Source organism: Delphinus delphis, chromosome 2 (assembly GCF_949987515.2).
Source record: "Delphinus delphis chromosome 2, mDelDel1.2, whole genome shotgun sequence".
Lineage (NCBI taxonomy): Eukaryota > Metazoa > Chordata > Mammalia > Artiodactyla > Delphinidae > Delphinus > Delphinus delphis.
Window position 1 is genome coordinate 175,868,380 of NC_082684.1, and position 18,839 is coordinate 175,887,218.

Here is an 18,839-nt window from a genome sequence, read left to right on the forward strand (position 1 = left end):
CTCGGGCTGGTGAGTGCCGGTCGGCGCCGATCCTCTGTGCGGGAATCTCCCCGCTTTGTCCTCCGCACCCCTGTGGCTGTGCTCTCCTCCGCGGCTTCGAAGCTTCCCCGTTCCGCCCCCCGCAGTCTCCGCCCGCGAAGGGGCTCCTAGTGTGTGGACACTTTTCCTCCTTCACAGCTCCCTCCCACTGGTGCAGGTGCCGTCCCTATTCTTTTGTCCCTGTTTTTTCTTTTTTCTTTTGCCCTACCCAGGTACGTGGGGAGTTTCTTGCCTTTTGGGAGGTCTGAGGTCTTCTGCCAGCGTTCAGCAGGTGTTCTGTAGGAGTTGTTCCACGTGTAGATGTATTTCTGGTGTATCTGTGGGGAGGAAGGTGATCTCCGCGTCTTACTCTTCCTCCATCTTCAAGGTCCCCTCTGTTAATTTTTTTGACATAGAGCTGTATGAGCTATCTGTGTATCTTGGTGATTAATCCCGTTGGTCGCTTCATTTGCAACTATTTTCTCGTATTCTGTGAGTGGTCTTTTTGTTTTGTTAATTTATGCTGTACAGCAAAATGATTCAGTTATACATATACTTTTTCGTTTTCTTTTCCATGATGGTTTATCTCAGGATATTGAATATAGTTCCCTGTGCTATAAGTTGGACCTTGTTGTTTATCCATCCTATAGATAATAGTTTGCGTCTGCTAATCCCCAGCTCCCAGTCCTTGAATGACGATGTTTCTGAGTCCATGCATGTTGCCGTGTGGATCAGTGCTTTGTTCACTTTGCTGTTGGATAGTATTTCATTGTGTGGATGTACCACGTTTTGTCTATCTGTTTCTCAGCCAGTGGACAGGTGGGCTGTTTACAGGTTTGGGTTATTATCAGTGATGCTGCCGTGAACATTTGTGTACTACAAGTCTCTGTGTAGACAGTGTTACTTTTTCTTTTTTTTTTTGTGGTACGCGGGCCTCTCACTGTTGTGGCCTCTCCCGCTGCAGAGCACAGGCTCCGGACGCGCAGGCTCAGCGGCCATGGCTCACGGGCCCAGCCGCTCCGCGGCATGTGGGATCTTCCCGGACCGGGGCACAAACCCGCGTCCCCTGCATCGGCAGGCGGACTCTCAGCCACTGCGCCACCAGGGAAGCCCAGACAGTGTTACTTTTATAATCAGAAGGCAAGAAGAACAGAAGCGAAGGGCCAAAACGGGTTCTCAAGCTGTTTCTGGGGTGCATCTCCTTCTACCAGAATGGGAGCTCTGCCACAAGGGGGGGCTGAAGTTTTAAAATAAGGAGAGAATGAAGTGGGCTCCTGCGCAGTCTTTGACCCTGACCCTGACCCGGGCACAGCCCGAGAAGGACACATTGGGGCAATGGCGCCTGTCCTTTGGAACCTGCTTGTATTTCTGCGGGAATTTTTATTAAAAACGGTTGGTGTTTTCTTCATTTGCTGCTTTTGAACTCAAGGACTTTTAAAGAGGGGAACGGATATCTGGGTGGAGACAAGATGTCACGTGTGTTCTGAGGCTCTGGAGAGGGAGCAGGAGAGGCCACAACAGTGAGAGGCCCGCGTACCGCCAAAAAAAAAAAAAAAAAAAATTCCCCAGATGGTTTGCCTTGGAGTGGCACTGGAGAAGGGGTGCAGCCCAGGGGGTTGAGTTGTTGAGATTTAGCATGTCATATGTTCAGGTGGGGTCCTTTCCCAGGATGCAAAGGTCATGTCCTGCTACGAAGGGAAAAGGATCACAGAGCCACATACGAGAGGATCTAGTCCTGCAGGCCAGAGAGAGAGCTGGGAACAGCTCAAGAAAAGAGGCGAGAAGTACTTATGAAATGCAAGACAGGGTTCCCTGTTTACAGAGAAGAGGCGAGAGGCAGAGCACAGCGCTGGGGGACAGTGTTTAGTACCAGTGGATGTACGCGGTTTTAAAGCATTTGGGACAGTTTGGGGTAATGGGTATTGCCGATGACTGTGTTATTCATCACACCTACAGCAGGCTGTCCTCTGGAAGTTCTCATCACAGCCCTGGTTACTTTCTGTGCGTCTAAGGATCCAGGTGACTTCCTTGGACGGTCACGACGCAGGCAGCCCTGCCTCTCTGACACTCACTGGTTGTCCTCCTGGCTCTGTGCGCCCCCCTCTGCTCCTCTTTGCCTACTACCCATGGGACACACAGCCTGAACCCCTCTCTCTACTTTTCCTTCTACATTTTTTCTTTGGAAGGTTCTACTTGCTTGGGTCGAACCTGTCATTTCTAGGTGCGTGACTGTGTTCCTTAACGTCAACTCTCTTGCTTTCCTAAGTCCACTGCCATGACGGTAACATTGGTAGCAGTGGGGATCTAGCCCTCCTTGCCAAGAATCAATCCTGGGAGGTGGGCAGTTATAGGATTGATTTCTTTTCCTTAAAGAGATCGAGGTGGGATAGTTCCGTGCCTGCCCAATGTCACACAGTCATCAAGTGGTAGGGCCAGAGCAGGTAGAGACCCCTCACCTGGCACAGTCCTGGGGCACGGAGGGGGTGGCGCTCATGAGTCAGCGACGGAGTTTAAGGAAATTCTGTGATCGACGTGTGAACTAAGACCAAGGCGGGTGGTGGTAACTCACAGCGGGCTCTGTGGTCTTTGTTCAAAACCAGGGATTTGGGGTTTGACTGACTGACTGAAGTACAGTTGATTTACAGTGTTGTGTTAGTTTCAGGTGTACAGCAAAGTGAGTCAGTTATATATATTCTTTTTCTTTTTATTGGGGTGTAGTTGCTTTACAATGTTGTGTTAGTTTCTTTTTCAAATTTTTTTCCCTTGGACCTAGGAGTTTAAGAACATAAGAGCTGGTGAGGAGTTTTTTTTTTTTTGCGGTATGCGGGCCTCTCACTGTTGTGGCCTCTCCTGTTGCGGAGCACAGGCTCCGGACGCGCAGGCTCAGCGGCCATAGCTCACGGGCCCAGCCGCTCCGCGGCATGTGGGATCTTCCCGGACCGGGGCACGAACCCGTGTCCCCTGCATCAGCAGGTAGACTCTCAACCACTGCGCCACCAAGGAAGCCCTGGTGAGGAGTTTTTAACGCTTTCTAAATGCCTTATGTCTGCAATGTTTTTTAAAAGGCACTGAGCTCTTGAATTTGAGATGCAGCTACAGTTGAGGGTAAAGGGCTTCTGTTGAATGATGACTTGCAAAAATATGTTCTTCGGCAAAGGACTTACAGCTTACTTTACGGGCCGAATTTCTGTCTATTTAGCCTCATAGCCTCGTATTACGTCTTGCCCTGAGCTCAATTAAAAGTTACGGCAGTTAATACTGAATCGTGGCATATTGGTACTAGGTTAACATTTACAAAAAAATATTTTTCAGAAAGGAACTCAGTGTGAACTAAGCAATTCATAGTCGTGTTTATTCTGAAGCTTTTATTTTGGAGTCTTCTATCGCCGAATGACACATTTAATTTTTACAACAGGTATTAGAAATTGAGATTCTTTTTAAAATTTCTACCATTTCAGCGTAAAATTGTAGATGATGTTCCAAACCATCGTCAAAAAATGCAGAGCAAACTTTTCTGTATATAAACTGTACATAATACAAGGCACTATACATTCGGGGGCGATATTAAGGTAGAAAGGTGGATTTGCACAGATTCTTAAGAGCCTGTGCCTGGAAGTGTAAATTCTTTGTTCATCTTAGCACCGGAAGCAGCACTCAGAACGAGTCCGACTTAACGCTGAAGGAGGCGCCTCTGAACGTGGGTGAAGGTATGCGTTGGTGGCAGAACTAATTCAACAGAAGCAACTACCTTTTAATATTATTTTGACACCAAAAAAAACCCCTTAAAAGTGAATGAATACATATTGCTTTGTTAAATACATATTTGATTTATACGGTGTTTATATAAATATATATATATTTAGAATCCACAAACTATCAAAATAACAATTTATAAAGGGAACCGCTTAAAAAGTAATAATAATAACAGGCAGCGCTTAGCAGGACCAGGAGGGCAGTGCCGTGGCCTTCGCTGAGGACCCCCTGCGTGAGCGCACGTGGAGATGCGGATGCCTTATAAACATCGTCTGCTCAATCGTGGAAGGTGTGTTTCCAGAGTTTTCTGGAACATTTACAAAATACACAACTCCCAAACAAGCAGGAGAGCTGATCGCTTCAGGTTTCGAAAACGCAGATGTAAAAATATTTTTTAAAGGACTAGCCATACCCCGCTTCCAAAAACAACACATCCATTTTCCTGGTCCAACAGTATTGAAAGTGACAACAGAGGTTCCTCCAGCATCTCATGACTCAGAACAGACCTTTTGCTTTCTTCAGGTTCACCTGCTTCCAGGCAGGCAGTGCGTTGTATTCGTCGCGGGTCATGTCTAGTGCAAACTGGAAGGAGGGAAAGAAACGCCCCGAGTGAAAGGACCCTCCGACAAGCCACGCATGCTGTGTTCAAATGCTGTCCCACCCGAAGAAGCGCTTACCTCGAAATCCTCGTCGGTGAGGTAAATCTCCAGCTTCAGAGGGTCCACGCCCTCGGGCAGGGGCCTGGCTAGGAGGTCGGCCAGCGGGTAGATGGTTTTGCACAGCTTGGCTAAGACATCCTCCACCAGGGTGATCTGATTTGAAACTTCCGTGTCCTGGAGAAGAGGAGGGGGCAGAGAGGGGGACCTCCGTGTCCCACATCTGAACACGTTTCATCATGTGCCTGAAAACATGCCCCCCTGGCCCATCTGCACCGCAGCCTGGAGACCCCGCTCAGGGAGATGAGGCTCTGAGATGCCATCTCACCCTGCACGGCATTTCAGATACATCAGGGAAAAGTTTAGGGACTGTCACACGAGTGAATTATCCAGAAGATGATTAAATGTGAAGCTGAAACGCTGGAAGCATGCAAATAATGGAACTTGTTTACAAATATTTAAAAACGGTTAACCTTAAAAGGAATTACCCTCCTCCACCCCCTCAGACCCCATCTCTTCATCCTCAATAGAAAAAGGAGGTAAGAAAATGCATCTAGAATAAGCTGGGGCTGAATTGAGGTCTCTTGCTTTTAAACCACTGTGTGCATTTCATCTGAACAGGTTATTCCGGGTGAACGATCTTCCTCTGTTAAACCTGGGACCCCCGCAGTGGGCTACCTCCTTTGGGTGGACGTGTGTGTGGGGAATGATGTGAATTCAGCTGCACACAGACCAGGGATCGGGGGCGAGTGGCGGAGGGAACGCGTCAGAGATCGGGCGAGCTTCTCCGAGTGCCCACGCCTCGGCTAGTTCGCCAGTGAAATGGGATAAGAAGCAGCTGGATCTTAGTGGACTGTTGTGAAAATTAAAGGAGAAGCTAAGTGCGGTGTTCGGAGCAGTGCCTGGCACAGAGCGGCCCTTAGTGAATTCTCATCACGACTTGCCCGACGGCAGACTGGCCGATGGCCTGCAGGCTGTACAGGACTCCCCAGAGCCCCCCGGCCAGCCCCCGGGGGTCTGCAGGGCACACGGGACAATGGCAGTGATTCATGTAATTGAACTTGGACCGCAGCAACGGGGCTCGTAACCCCTAGAGCTCTGAGGTGTCCTGGGTCACACGTTCATCATGGATAGAGCCACCTTGCCATGCCTGTCGGCTCCCAGGCGGCCTGAGCCCCCATCTGTGAAGGTCAAGTCCACGGGGCTCCAGGGAGTGAGCTTAGGGTCACCAGCAGAGATGAAGCAGGCCCTCTCCGTGGTCGAGAAGCGGCACACATTTGCTGTTTGTTTAAACTTACCCAGACCTCCTATCAAATACCCCTCCACGTCATCTCTGCCAGGGAAGTGGCCCTCCTCCTACACAGTGAGAAAGCCCGAACGGAACAAACCTGTCTCCCACGACACCAAAAACGCCCTTGGGATTGCTACTGCAAGCAGCGTTCGAAGCTCAGACACTGAGAAATTCCACATAGCGGCAGTAAGCGTCCTCTTTTCGGTGCAGTTGGAAAGGGTACCGCTCTGGCTCATAATGAGCTGCGTACCCCTCAGGACGGGCTCACCACCTCCACTCCCTGACGCAGCTGAGCAGGGACTTCCCCACGGGCTTCTCTCGCGTCCCCTCTGACCCAAGGTTAGGGTCTGAGGCCCGGGGCGCTTTTGCGGTGCCTTATGTGGACTTGGAGAGGCAGCGGATCTTTAGCTGACGGGAGGGAGGGACGGCTGCTCCAAATGAATTAAATTCACCTTTGCGTTCAAGTGTTTGAACTAAGCCGTGTGCAGATTACCAAAATACTTCCACTGACTTCTCCTCAGGCCCTTCCTCTTCCTGAGCTGATTCTGCGGAGACTGGTGAACGTGTTGTGACCAAGGAAACGTGTTCCCACGTGAAATGCAATTGGCTGCTTCTCCCAGGTGAGATCCTCCCACAGTCCGAAAGGCAGGGGGCCCCCTGGACAGGGAAGGGGCGTGCTCACCATTTCTGTGATTTCTGCAATGTCTTCTCTGTGCTCCCAGCTGGGAAACATGTTGGTGAAGGTCAGGGGCTCCAGACCGGCATGGATGAGGTAAGACTTGGGGGGCGGCTTCTTGAGGTTTTTTCCTGCGGTCACACAGAAGGCAGATGTCACAGAGCCAGCGTGGCCCCGATGGCCCTGGCTTTTCCCCTGTAATTTTTGCCCTGTTTGCATCTCTTAAGGGTTAAAATGGAAGTTATGAGTTTATAGCCCCTCCCCGCCATGATGTTTACCAAAAATGTTAATTTCATGCATGTGACTGTGCATGAAATTGCATGGGATCGACCTGACTTTGAACTTCCTGAACCCAACAGAACACTTCTGGGTCCCTGGATGGGAGAAGAGCAAGCCTCCCTCTGTGGCGTCTGGGTGGGAGCGTCCCTCCTGGACTCACCTGTGAAGTATTCCTCTGATTGCCTAACCCAGCCTTGAGTTCGGTGTGAATTACCAGCTAGTGGCAGCATTTTAGAAGCTACTTTAGCTTAAACATTTGGTGGGAAGTTTATTAAGTTATTTTTTATGAAAGAGCTTTCCAAGAGAAAATCAGCTGTATACATTCAGCAATACTAATCAATGAACTCTTAAAAATTCAGGTAAGAAATTAATCACTGGCACCTTCGTTTTATGTAAGAGAACAGACGTTTCAGGTGGATGGCGTAGTAGGAAAGCCATGAATTGACTACAGATCTTTCTTTTTAGGTAAAACACTGAACAGAGCAACAGATGGCAGAAGGTTGCCATTGGCCTTCCAGCCCGCTTGGGGGTGCTCTCTCCTCTCCGACGGGGCTGACACTGGGTGTGGACAGTGTGCGGATGGGGCCTGGTGTCCCCCAGCATGATCGATCCTCAGTGCAGAAGGGTTTTAACCAGGCCAGGCATCCCACAACTCAGCCGTTAACCTCGAGGGTGACAGGTTAGTCGGCCTCATAATATAAAAGAGAAAAATGATATTCACTAGTTTGTTGAAGGGGGGGGCATATAGGGGGAGTGGGTTAAAAGGTACAAACTATTAGGTATAAAATCTGCCACCAGGGTATATTGTACAACACGGGGAGTATAGGCCAACATTCTATAATAACTATAAATGGGGTACAGCCTTTAAACATTGTGAATCTATATTGTATACCTGTAACATACAATATTCCACATCAACTCTACTTCAATTTAAAAAAGAGAGAAAAATGAAATCTCATTCACGGTGGCAGCTGAGAATGTACTAATCTCAAAAGTAACAAGCCTCAAAAGAGCTCAAGGGAAAGCAGTCGGCTTCAGGGCTGTCTGCCGGCTCTGTCCAGGCTGCTGGCACCCGTGGAAAGGGAAGCGTGTATCCGGGCCCCCCGCCGCCGCGGCCTCACCTCGACAGTACTGCAGCACCGTCTCCATGGCGCTCTTCCGGTCCGAGGCCCAGCGGATGCGGGCGGAGCCGGTGATCTTGTTCTCCACGGGCCACCAGCCCTGCCAGAGGTACACCTCGTGGTGATTGTCAACAAGGAAAAGTGCTGCGAGGGCGGAGCAGAGCAGACGTCTCGTCAGGGGCTCTGTCCCACACCGAACCGACGCCTCCCTCCCTGCCGCCTCGGTCAGTGCGAGAATCCGCTTGGCAGGTAAACTCGGGGCCGCAGGGAGGGTGCCCCTGATGTCTTGGCGGCCCTTTGAACGGTGAAGCAGGAGATGCCTCGAGGCAGAGAGATGGCGTTGATGAAGGGGGCTCTTTCCTCCCTCTCCCCCCATTCCTTCCCCCTTTGCCCCTCCTGCAGCTGCCCTCTGGGTCCTGGCCGGTTGCGAAGAGTGGGACAGATGACATCACACTGGCCCTCGGGGCATCGGTGGTCATGCCCCACGTAGGACTGCTTGGCAGGCCATCTAAGTCCATGGTTCTTTCAGGGAGGAATGGGCTTTGGAAATCAAGTGTTGCTCCCTTTTCCCTTCAGCAGACCCTCAGCCTGACTCTTCCACGTGGTCAAGGGCTCTCACACCCGCCAGCCCAGCTCGCCTGAGTCCTTTCCTAGCCTGCATCTCAGAATTCTGTGATAATCACATGCCTGAAAAGCCCGGCGGAGGCTGCCCCCCCGAGCCGCAGGACGGAGAGGTGGGTAGCAGCCCCTTTTCAGACACTGGCTGATAGTTCCCCAGTATGACCCTGTGACCACGTGCACCGTCGAGGTTTTAAGGTGGTGACCGCGGCTGCCAGGGTCCGGGAAGTTCCTGGTGCCGCTCCAGGCTCTTGTAATATGAGAGCAGAGATGACGTGAGGCCAGGGCGGCCGACCTCAGCCTCAACTGTCTCTACCGCCTGGTCTCTGTGACTGTGCCACGACAAGAGCGTACAGCTTCTGCCTCGAGGTGGCAGTCACGTGGATACAGCCCTGACCTTGGAATCAGAAGACATGGGCCTTGGCCCTGCTGTGCAGCATGTCAGACACTGCTCTTTGGCTCACTCCACAGATACTCCCAACCCCCTGCTCCTTGGACTCTTGCAAGGTTCCCTTGCAGCTGGGGTGTGGCCATGGGACAGAGCTCTGGCCAGGGGGATGTAAACGGAAGTCTGCTGGGGGCTTCTGGGAAAGCTTTTGCTTTATCTGGTAAGAGAGAGACATGGCCATCATTATTGCCCTTTTCTCTACTCTTCCTTCTGCTTTGAACAGAAACATGATGGCTGGAGCAGGGGCAGCTACATGGAGACCATGAAGCAGCAAGCTGGAGGGAAGGCTGAGAGAACAGCAGAGACTCATGCGTGACACAGCTGCACTCAACCTACTCTTAACTGACGAATTTGGGTGAGTTGAGTAACTGAGGGTCAGTGTTTTACACTATAATATGTGATTGATGTCAACTTCCTTTGGGGGGGAGGTGTGAGGATTAAATGAGATAATATAAAGATTAAGTGAGATAATATTAAGTGTACTTGGCAAATTAAAAACTGCTTACCAGATGCAAAAGTAAAAAGCCTTTTGGAAGGCGTGCCTTCTGCTGGCTCAGCACGACTACCCCCTTCTGTGGGCCATACCTGGTTGCGGGGCGCTGTACAGGTCTTCCTGCAGGAAGGGCATAGAATTGACCACAGAGGGGTCTCGGGCTGGATACATGAACTCGGTGGCTGAGAAGTCGCCAGAGGAGCTACTGAGGATGAACAGGCGGGGTGTGAAGTTAAAATTTCCAGGATCTTTGAAAGAAAAGAGAACAAAAGCTAAAGACAAAATAGGCACCAAAGTAAATTCCAGGTGGATTGGAGAATTAACGTTTGTTAGACGTGAAATGATCAAAGCATTGTAAGGTGTAAAAAGAGGTGAGGTTTATCTGAGCTTGGAGGTGGGGAAGGCCTTTTTAATCATAATTACGAAAGAAGTGTAATTCAAGGAGAAGAGATTTATGCATTAACAACATAAAAATGAAAAATCACATTATACAAAAAGCACCCCCAACCAAAGAAAACTAAAAGGGAAGTGACAAAATGGGAAATATGGAAACCTGTTAATATCCTTAGTAGTCTATAAAGGAAGATAATAATGAAACAATACATATCTAAAAAATGTGAAGGCACAAAGAAAACATTCACCTAAACGGAAGTACGAATGGCTAAAAAATACATAGATATAGAAAGCATTTAACATTCTAATTTAAAACATTAGGTTATAACAGTGTTTAGATAGTAATTTCTACCGTCAATCTTGGCAAACAGGAAAAAGTAATAAACTGTATGATTGTGCTGTGAAACGTACACATCTGTAAATTGCTGGTGAGAGTGGAATTTGGTGCCAGTGTTCTGGGGACATTTGCTGATCTGTAACTGTAAGGCTTTTATACTAACTTCAGCAAAGGAGATCCATGTCTAGGAATTTACCTTAACTAGAAATGAATGCAGATGATTCTTTTGAAAATTATTTGTAACTTTATTATCGTTGGAGGAAAACTGGAAAGAACTCAGCTCTCCAACTATAGGACACAGGCTAAGTAGAGAGTCGCAGATATACTCATGAAATACCCTGCAGCCATTAAAAGTCTAAATATTAAAATAGGATTTGGGAAATTGTTCATAATAAATTAAGGGGAAAAAGCAGGTTGCAAAACAGTGTGTATAAAGAATGCTATCCAAATTTTATTTTAAAAAATAAGTATTTATTGCATAAAGAAATGTTAATTCTGGTTCACATCTTTTGAAAGATGTCATTATAAGGATCATATTTTCTTCCTTAATTTCTTTGTACTTTCAAACATTTCCCATCATCAACATGCAGTACAGTTAACCCCTGAACTTCAAACATTTCCCATCATCAACATGCAGTACAGTTAACCCCTGAACTTCAAACATTTCCCATCATCAACATGCAGTACAGTTAACCCCTGAACAACACAGGTTTGAACTGCACACACAGGTCCACTTAATACATGGAGATTTTTCAACAAATATATTGGAAAAATTCTTTGGAGATGTGTGACACTGAAAAAAACCTGCAGACCGAATAGCCTAGAAATATTGAAAAAAGTAAGAAAATGTAGGTATGTCATGAATGCATCAAATATATGTAGATACTAGCCTGTCCTTACGTAGGCATGAGGTGATAGTTGAAATAAAATGTGTTAGTTTTCTTACTGTTTTATAGCTTCGCTTTCAGAGAATTACATTACCGTACAGTATGCCTCTCTCTAATTGGGGAAGCTGTGTATCAGCCTATCATCACGGGTGAGTGATTTTTATAAAAATGTGACAATGTTTCCAATACTTTAGTACGAAGAGGACTGTAACACTGCCATCAAAATTTCATAACTGTTCATAGTGTATAGGCTGGGCTGCTGTGAAGCAATTGTATCATGACACTAGCTGACTGTAAAGTAATCATATCGCTGCTTCTTCGTTATACCTGTATATAGGAATTTCTTTTTCACGTTATCTTTTTTTTTGTTTAACATCTTTATTGGAGTATAATTGCTTTACAATGGTGTGTTTCTGCTTTATAACAAAGTGAATCAGTTATACATATACATAGAGGGAAGAGATATGGGAACATATGTATATCTCTTCACTTTTGATGTCTAGTGTTAGTAATACATATAACATCTATAGTGTTTTGTATCATCTAAGAGAATATTGATGTAGGTACTGACAAATGATTCATTTCATAAACAGATGATGTAAATTTACGGTATCGATAAATACGATACAGTAAATGTAATTTCTCTTCCTTATGATTGTCTTAATAACATCTTCTTTTCTCCAGCGTACTTTATGGTAAGAATTACGGTATTTAATACATATAACCTACAAACTGTGTGTTAACTCTCTATGTTCTCGGTAAGGTTCTTGGTCAGCAGTGGGCTGTGAGTAGAGAAGTTTGGTGGGAGTTACAAGTTACACGTGGATTTTCGGCTGTGTGTGTGTGTGTGTGCATGCGAGGTTGGCCCTTAACCCCCATGTTGTTCAAGGGTCAACTGTACTTTAAAAACCTAGGTAAAAGTTTGTAAAAGCTGAGAGGCAGTACGGTGGTGTGGTCATGAGGACATCCCACTGTTATCCAACCCGGGCGAGCTGGTTAACCACCCCAGGCCTCAGTTTCCCCATCGGGGACCAGGGCAGCTTGTTGGGTTGTGAGCACTGAGCGAGGGAACATCCAGCAGGTGTTTAGACAGGGCCTGGCTCGCCTTTTTCTGACGTTATTCTGCACGTATGTCGACCTGTATCTTGTGTATTTAAACACAAGACCGACCCACTCTCTCACTTAAACCCCACTATTTCCCTGCACCCCAGATGCCGGCTGCACCGAAAGCGTCTTGTTCCAGAGCTTCAGGCTGTGCTCAGCTCGCTTCCTGGAATTCTCCCCCCTCCTTCACTTCTCTCCAAGCCACCAAGGCTACACCTCCAAGGCTCCGGTAAGTGCTGACTTCCATGGAGCCCTGTGTGATTTCTTCCTGGAGGAAGAAATCTTTCTTTTTAACTCTCCACCTCTGTCACCTGTACCTCTTTTCTGACACACACAGCTTTTCCTTGGCATCATGATCAGTCATAAGCATTATTTAGCCTCCTTGTTGGCCCCAGAGGAGTCGGCCTGGGTGTAGCTCCCGGTGTGCTGTACAGAACACGTGTGCGTAAGCGCGCACTGAGTGAGCCGGGGCGCCGGGGGTTACCTTGGAGCATGCAGTCGTAGGCCTTCCGGTCTCTCCTCCCCAGAGCGTCCCAGAATCCCAGGGGCTCCGACCCTTCGTCACACTCGTGAATTGTCACTTTGCTGCTACTGTGCAGCCCGGCCTCCAGGGGACATCTGCACAGAGAGTCCGAGAGTTTGTATCAGGCCCAGAAGTGAGGGCGGCACAAAATTAGATCCCTGCTAAATCTGCAGGTCGGTTCACCAGCTCGCTCCTACTTTCTAACTAGAGCAATTCTTGTAATGAATAAAAACACGCTCTGTGGTACCTGAGTGTGTGCAGCAGGGAGGGGTCGGCTTGGCCCTTAGAGAGGAACGTCGGATTACAGAGAAGCCGTGATGAAAACAGTCAGTGTTTTGCACGTACACACTTCCCGTTCCTCGGCCCGGGGTTGGGTGTGTCGCCTCGCATGGCCCTGGTCCCTAGATCTGTGCGTGACTTCAGGCGGCGGCTCATAAGTGTTTGTTATTCATTTTGTTTTTTCTCAGGGGTCCAGGGGCGAACCTGATGGGCCTCAGTGCCATGTGAGACCTGGCTGAACCCTATCATCTAGCTTGCTGGCCCTCAGCGTGGTGTCGGGAGATGAAGCATCCCGCTTCACAGCTGTCCACCAGCCGAAAGGTCCCCCGCCCTCCACGTGCGCTGGGTCACGTGTGCGCCGTGAGGGGGAGCCGACCCTGACCGCACCGCTTTGGTGCCCAGAGAATGAATTTACCAGGTGGCACCTGGTGGGATGTGGCCCCGGGAGACTCTTCCTCTCCACTGTACGGGTGTCACCAAGGTCCCCCCAGGTCTCAGCTCGAGGGGGCACTGGGCTCTTTGGCTGCCCGAGATGCACAGAGGCACCTGGGCAGGTGGCGGGCGGCACAGCTGCTTCTGGGCTCTCCCCGCCTTCCCCTCCCCAGGGTGGGTCCTCACCTAGCGCTGTCATGCTGTGCTGTCTCTGGGTCGTGGGCACCTGTGGGTGCCTGTCTGGGAAAGGGCAGCTGCCTCGGACGCTGGGAAACACACTTGTCCCCGAAGGAGGGGGCATTCCTCAGTCTGACACAGTGGGTGGTCTCCTAACTGTCTTTGGCTAAATGCCCTTCAACCTTCCACTGCTCCGATACAACCAGCTCTGCTCCCCTAAATGATATTTGAAATTTGCTCTCTTTAAATAGACAAGGACTCCAGGTTGACAATTCAAAAGCCAAATCACACCTTCAGAGAAGCTGCTGGGGGTCCTGTGCCTTTCACAGAGGCCAGGTAAGTCCTCAGGAAGCGGGGAGGCCCTCACGGGGGAGAGGTTTGGGCTGGACACGTGCCACATGAACTTGGACCTTCAGGGCCCCTGACCACGAGGGGCTCAGCTTCCCACGCTGAGTCACTCTGGGCACACGGGGCGTCCACGGGGACCTCAGGGTCCTTAGCCTGCACCCGGGAAGCCCTCGGGAGAGGTGCTCACACACACAGCACTCACTGTTCCTTGATTTTATTGGCCGCAGTCCTTCCGACCTCCTTCGTGTGGGCCTGGGCTTTGCATCCGTGCCACAGGTAGATGAGGGCTTTGTGGACGTTAAGGACGACCATGGATGTCCTGGACCTCAGGCTGCTGCAGTGACAGGCCACCTCCAGCAAGTTCCCTTCCACGGGCACTTCTCCACGCACACAGTACAGCCTCCACTCGCCTGCAGGGGGCACCAGTGGCACAGTCAGGACGTGGCGGCGCAGGGAGGGGGCCTGGAGGAAGGGGAGCCTGCAGGGCAGCCCACGCCCCGCCTCCTTTCTGTGTCTGGAGGGGCAGGTGGAGGCGAGGCCAGGCTGCGGTCTTACTGAGTCCCAGGAAGCCAATTTTGTTGGAGTTATAGTTAGAAGCAGGCTGCCCAGAGCGCACGATGCAGAAAAACCAGTTTTACATAATTTATAAAGATCTAGGTAAGTCATAACAGGCATATTTTTTTAAGAGGCTCTGAAACTATGATTTCTTTTTTGTTTTTTGGATGCTGGTCAACAAAAATCTCATAATTTAGAAGAGAAGATCACTAGTTTTTTTCCCCCCTCCAGGATCCAGTTTAAGGTCGAGTCATCTTGCGGCCTCCTTTATGCAAAGCTGCTTTCTGAAGGCAACTCCATGGAAGGAAGGGGGAGGGAGGCACCCAGGAAGCTGATTTATAAGGCAGACATCAGGAGGCCTTCGCTGGTCAGGCCGCAGCTACGTGAAGAGAGAGTTACTCTAAAGCCCACGCCTATAAAATACCTTCCCGGAGAGGAGAACAGAGTCGAATTCCAGCCGCAAAAGTGACTCACTCTGTGCGTTGTCTTCTTCCTCCTCCCGTCTCCCGGAGTGGACCACCATCCCTCCCTGGAAACACTGCAGAAAACAGGGGGGCTCCTTGCCCTGCAGGACCTGGACCTTCCGATTTAAACACATTACAGTGAGTCACGTGTCCTGGTTTTGCAGAGTCATAAAAATAACACATGCCTGTTGTCGAAAATCTGAAAGATACTGAGAAGTACAAATAAAAGCCACTGATAACACTGTGATTTATGGAGAACACTACTACAATTCTGGCGTGTAGCTTTCCTATAATGCAAAGTATTTTTCAGGTATACATTTTTCCCAAATAGGATCGCTGTTTTTTATGTTGCTTTATCCCTGGATTTTCTTCAGCTGACGTTTTTCTGTCGTCACATAAGATTCTTAACATGAATTTTGATATTTTAATGGTAGTGTTCCATGGTACGGATATAACGTGATTAACTTAAACATGTTTTTAATAAAGAAAATCTCTCAGCAGTGAGAATGACTAATCCCTGACTTAATGATTCCGGGGAAAAGAACTGTCTCTTGCAGGCTCTGGTCCACTCACAGGGCCTGTCACTCAGCGGCGCCTCTGTCAGCACAACAGTTACGCATCAGCATGAAACGCAGCAGAGTAACAGGAACGTACGTAGGGCTGAGTCAACTGACTCTCACTTTGCCAAGGTATATCCCCTTAAACAAGGAAATGTTTACTGAGCCTGGCAGTCGGGGAACGTTGAAAGGTAGGACACATTTCTCACCATGAGTTAACTTATCAATCTCAGGGCCCCTCTGTGTCATTAAGAGCCGTTCTGTGGCAGTGTTTTCTATTTCTGCAGTGATTTTTCCATCCGTTGGATTGATAAAAAAATTAAATGCTCCAATTAGATTAAGACTCAAAACTCTAAGGATGATTTTGAAGGCATGATAAAACATATTCGTTCACAGCCTTTACGAGAAAAAAAAAAAAACAGCTGAAATGATCCACTATGAAACAACTGTTTGTCCCTGAAAGCTACTTGGAAAATATAGTCCATAGTAGAACATCTGCATTAAACACTTTCTAGGGAAGAGGACTGGTTCTTAGGAACCTGGAAGGCTGAATGAGTGTGGATCTATTTCTGGAGAAAATTCCTCTGCTCTCTTTCCTGATGTTAGTTTTAACTATTCATCCAAGATAGTAAAAGGATCTGCACAGGGTGTTATGGTCCCCAAAACCCCAGAGTTAACTCTTAATTACTGGTAATAAAGGAAGGGACAAAACATTAAAAAGAAATGCTTTCAAAACCTTGACTTGGGGTAGTGGTACCTGCCAGGCGTCATGCAGGCCCTGGGGTTACAACGGTGGGTAAGACCAGGACAGACATAGTCTCTTTCATGCTCACGGGGAAGACAAAGAATAAATAAGTAAACAAAATGAATGTTGTTTTACGTAGGGGTAGGTGCTATGAAAAAATGAAGCAGAGCAAAGGGACAGAGGAGGACAGGAAAATGGGGAGAGATGTGGATAAAACATGGAGGCGACATTCAAACAGAAACCCGAATCGTGTAAGGTTTCAGGGGGAGTGTTCCAGGCCGGGGAATCAGTGCAAAGGCCCTGGGGTGGGGGGGCGGAAAGAGGTGTGTCTAGGAACTGCAAGGAGGTGGGAGTAGACTGACCAGGTGCAAGAAGAGGGAGGTTGGAGGGGGGTGCAGGGCTGACCCCCGGGAGACCCTCGGATGGTAGTCCGAGTGTGATGAAGGACAAGGAGGGGCACCATCTGATGTGTCCTAGAAAAATCACTCAGGCTGCTGTGAGGAACGCAGATGCTGGGTAGACACTTTACATCAGTCCCTGATATCTCCTTAGGGTGGGTTTGTGTACGTGGAATCACTGATCAAAGGGTATGAGCATCTTAAGGTTCCTAAGCCATGGTTGCTTTCGGGATGGCAGTTCACACTTCTCAGTGGAAGCAGGCACGGGTACCCGTCCTACTGAATCCCTGCCAGCCCTGGATCTAGTCTTTTAAAAATCTCTGCCATTTGAGGCGTGGAAAATGGCATCTCTTTGTTTTAGTTCCTTGATCAGTCCAGTGGAAACTTAAAAAAAAACCACCCATGGGCTCTCTGCACTTGTTTTGTGGATTTACTATTTGCAGGTGTACTTTAAGGTCATATTGCGAGAGGTCTGCCTTCCTGGTGAGGGGGTGGCGAGATGAAAGATGAGGCAGACCCTGACATCTGGAGAAGCCAGACCAGGACTAAAGGGGCTTTGGATGATACTGTCTTCGTGTTTAGGGGACCAGGCCACACACCCTCCGGCTCCCAGAAAGGCCAGCTCCCTCATTTCCGGCGCATCTGCCTCCAGGACTTACCTGGGCTCCCCTTTCCTCGTCCAGCTGCACCGTCATCAGAGCCGATGTGCCCTTCTCACTCACAGTCGACTGCCGGCCTTGCCAGAAGAAGTAGACGCGCTTCTCTTTGCCGGCCACCCTGACCGGGTGCTCGCCCTTCTGCCGACTTCCCACTGTGGACACACACAAGAGCAGAGCGCGGGGTGAGCAGCAGTAAAGCCCAAGGAGAGCCAGTGCCAGCTCGGGCCTCCAGGCCCTGTGAGGACGAACAGTGAAGGCGCAGCGCTGGGGAGAAAAGTCATTCACAGCTGGGGGGAACGTCGATCATGGCTTCGGAGGAGCGAGAAACTGCCTTTCTTCTAGCTAACGGATCCTGAGCCTCCAAACTGCAGAAAAATGATCTCCAGGGCCCTCCTGATACCCTAAGACAAACACCTGTCATCCTGAGGGAGGTGGCAGGCCATCCAAGTGTGTGACAGAGAAAAGTGGGGACGCCAGAGCAGGGTCAAGGGCTCCCGAAGACACAGGCGCATTTTCCACATGACACCATCCTTTGGCAGAAGATTAGCTGGGGGAGAAAAGACACTGCAAACGACTGCTGGGCCAGCTTTAAGCACGAAGGGAAAAATGTAGTCTGCTAAGACTATCCTAGTAAAAAAACCGCTTTGAAGTCTCCAAGTTGTGTCAGAAAGGGGAGAGAGAAATTGCTGACCTATGGCTTTCACAAAATAATCTGGGATTTAAATGATATCGGCCACCAGGGCTGTAGCCAGGATTAAGGGCTGGTTCTCCTCACTGTCTGGGACCTCGCGGGCACTGGATACCTGTCAGCAGCACAGACCCCACTGAAGGGCAGTCACGGAAGGTTCTCTGGGCAAGTGGTCGTTTCAGATGGTATTTCAGACCCCAAACTGCAACCTTTAGGAACAGATCTCTCTCCAGATTTCTCTCATTTCTTCATTCAGCAGATACTTACTGAGCACCTACTGTGTGCCAGGGACTCTTCAGGATACTGGGCTATGGCGCTGAGCAAGGCAGCTCCGGAGGGTGGGAGGCGCCGTGAGGAAAAGACGGGATGTGACACGGGGCGGGGGAGGGCTGCTGCGAGTGCCTGGTGGGGGAAGACCTTTCCGAGGAGGTGCGCGAGCAGAGGCCCGAGTGGCAGCGACCATGGGGCATCCGGAGACTAAGTTCTCGACTCAGATGCCCGGGTGGCCCCAGGTGGGGTCAACCCAGGGAGGATGCAGGCGGCTATGGTACCCACATGTGTTAGCAATCAAACATAATAACTGGGGCTTCCCTGGTGGTGCAGTGGTTAAGAATCTGCCTGCCAATGCAGGGGACACGGGTTCGAGCCCTGGTCCAGGAAGATACCACATGCCAAGGAGCAACGAAGCCTGTGCACCACAACCGTTGAGCCTGCGCTCTAGAGCCCACGAGCCACAACTGCTGAGCCCATGCACCACAACTACTGAGCCCACATGCCACAACTACTGAGCCTGCGCTCTAGAGCCCACAAACCACAACTACTGAGCCTGCGCTCTACAGCCCATGAGCCACAACTACTGAGCCCGCGCACCTAGAGCCCGTGCTCCGCAACAAGAGAAGCCACCGCAATGAGAAGCCCACGCACCGCAACGAAGAGTAGC

General features: G+C 49.5%; 1 protein-coding gene and 1 long non-coding RNA gene across 6 annotated transcripts in view; one reads left to right on the forward strand and one right to left on the reverse strand.

The window, feature by feature from the left end:
* Window positions 1-3,369: 3,369 nt before the first annotated feature.
* SVIL (supervillin) overlaps window positions 3,370-18,839 on the reverse strand; it is a 235,164-nt gene continuing 219,694 nt past the window's right edge. For all 5 annotated transcript variants that reach the window (XM_060006356.1, XM_060006359.1, XM_060006358.1 and 2 more), the window contains 9 exons: window positions 17,212-17,363; window positions 14,863-14,968; window positions 14,036-14,243; window positions 12,559-12,692; window positions 9,446-9,601; window positions 7,795-7,938; window positions 6,401-6,525; window positions 4,449-4,604; window positions 3,370-4,353 (listed from right to left, as the gene is read on the reverse strand). In XM_060006356.1, coding sequence (XP_059862339.1) covers window positions 4,267-4,353; window positions 4,449-4,604; window positions 6,401-6,525; window positions 7,795-7,938; window positions 9,446-9,601; window positions 12,559-12,692; window positions 14,036-14,243; window positions 14,863-14,968; window positions 17,212-17,363 — 1,268 coding nt within the window. In that variant the 3' untranslated portion in view covers window positions 3,370-4,266. The remainder of the gene's footprint in view (window positions 4,354-4,448; window positions 4,605-6,400; window positions 6,526-7,794; window positions 7,939-9,445; window positions 9,602-12,558; window positions 12,693-14,035; window positions 14,244-14,862; window positions 14,969-17,211; window positions 17,364-18,839) is intronic.
* Window positions 6,122-7,356, forward strand: LOC132421138 (uncharacterized). The gene is made up of 3 exons (XR_009518509.1): window positions 6,122-6,338; window positions 6,441-6,490; window positions 7,139-7,356. It is a non-coding gene; the product is annotated as an uncharacterized lncRNA (long non-coding RNA).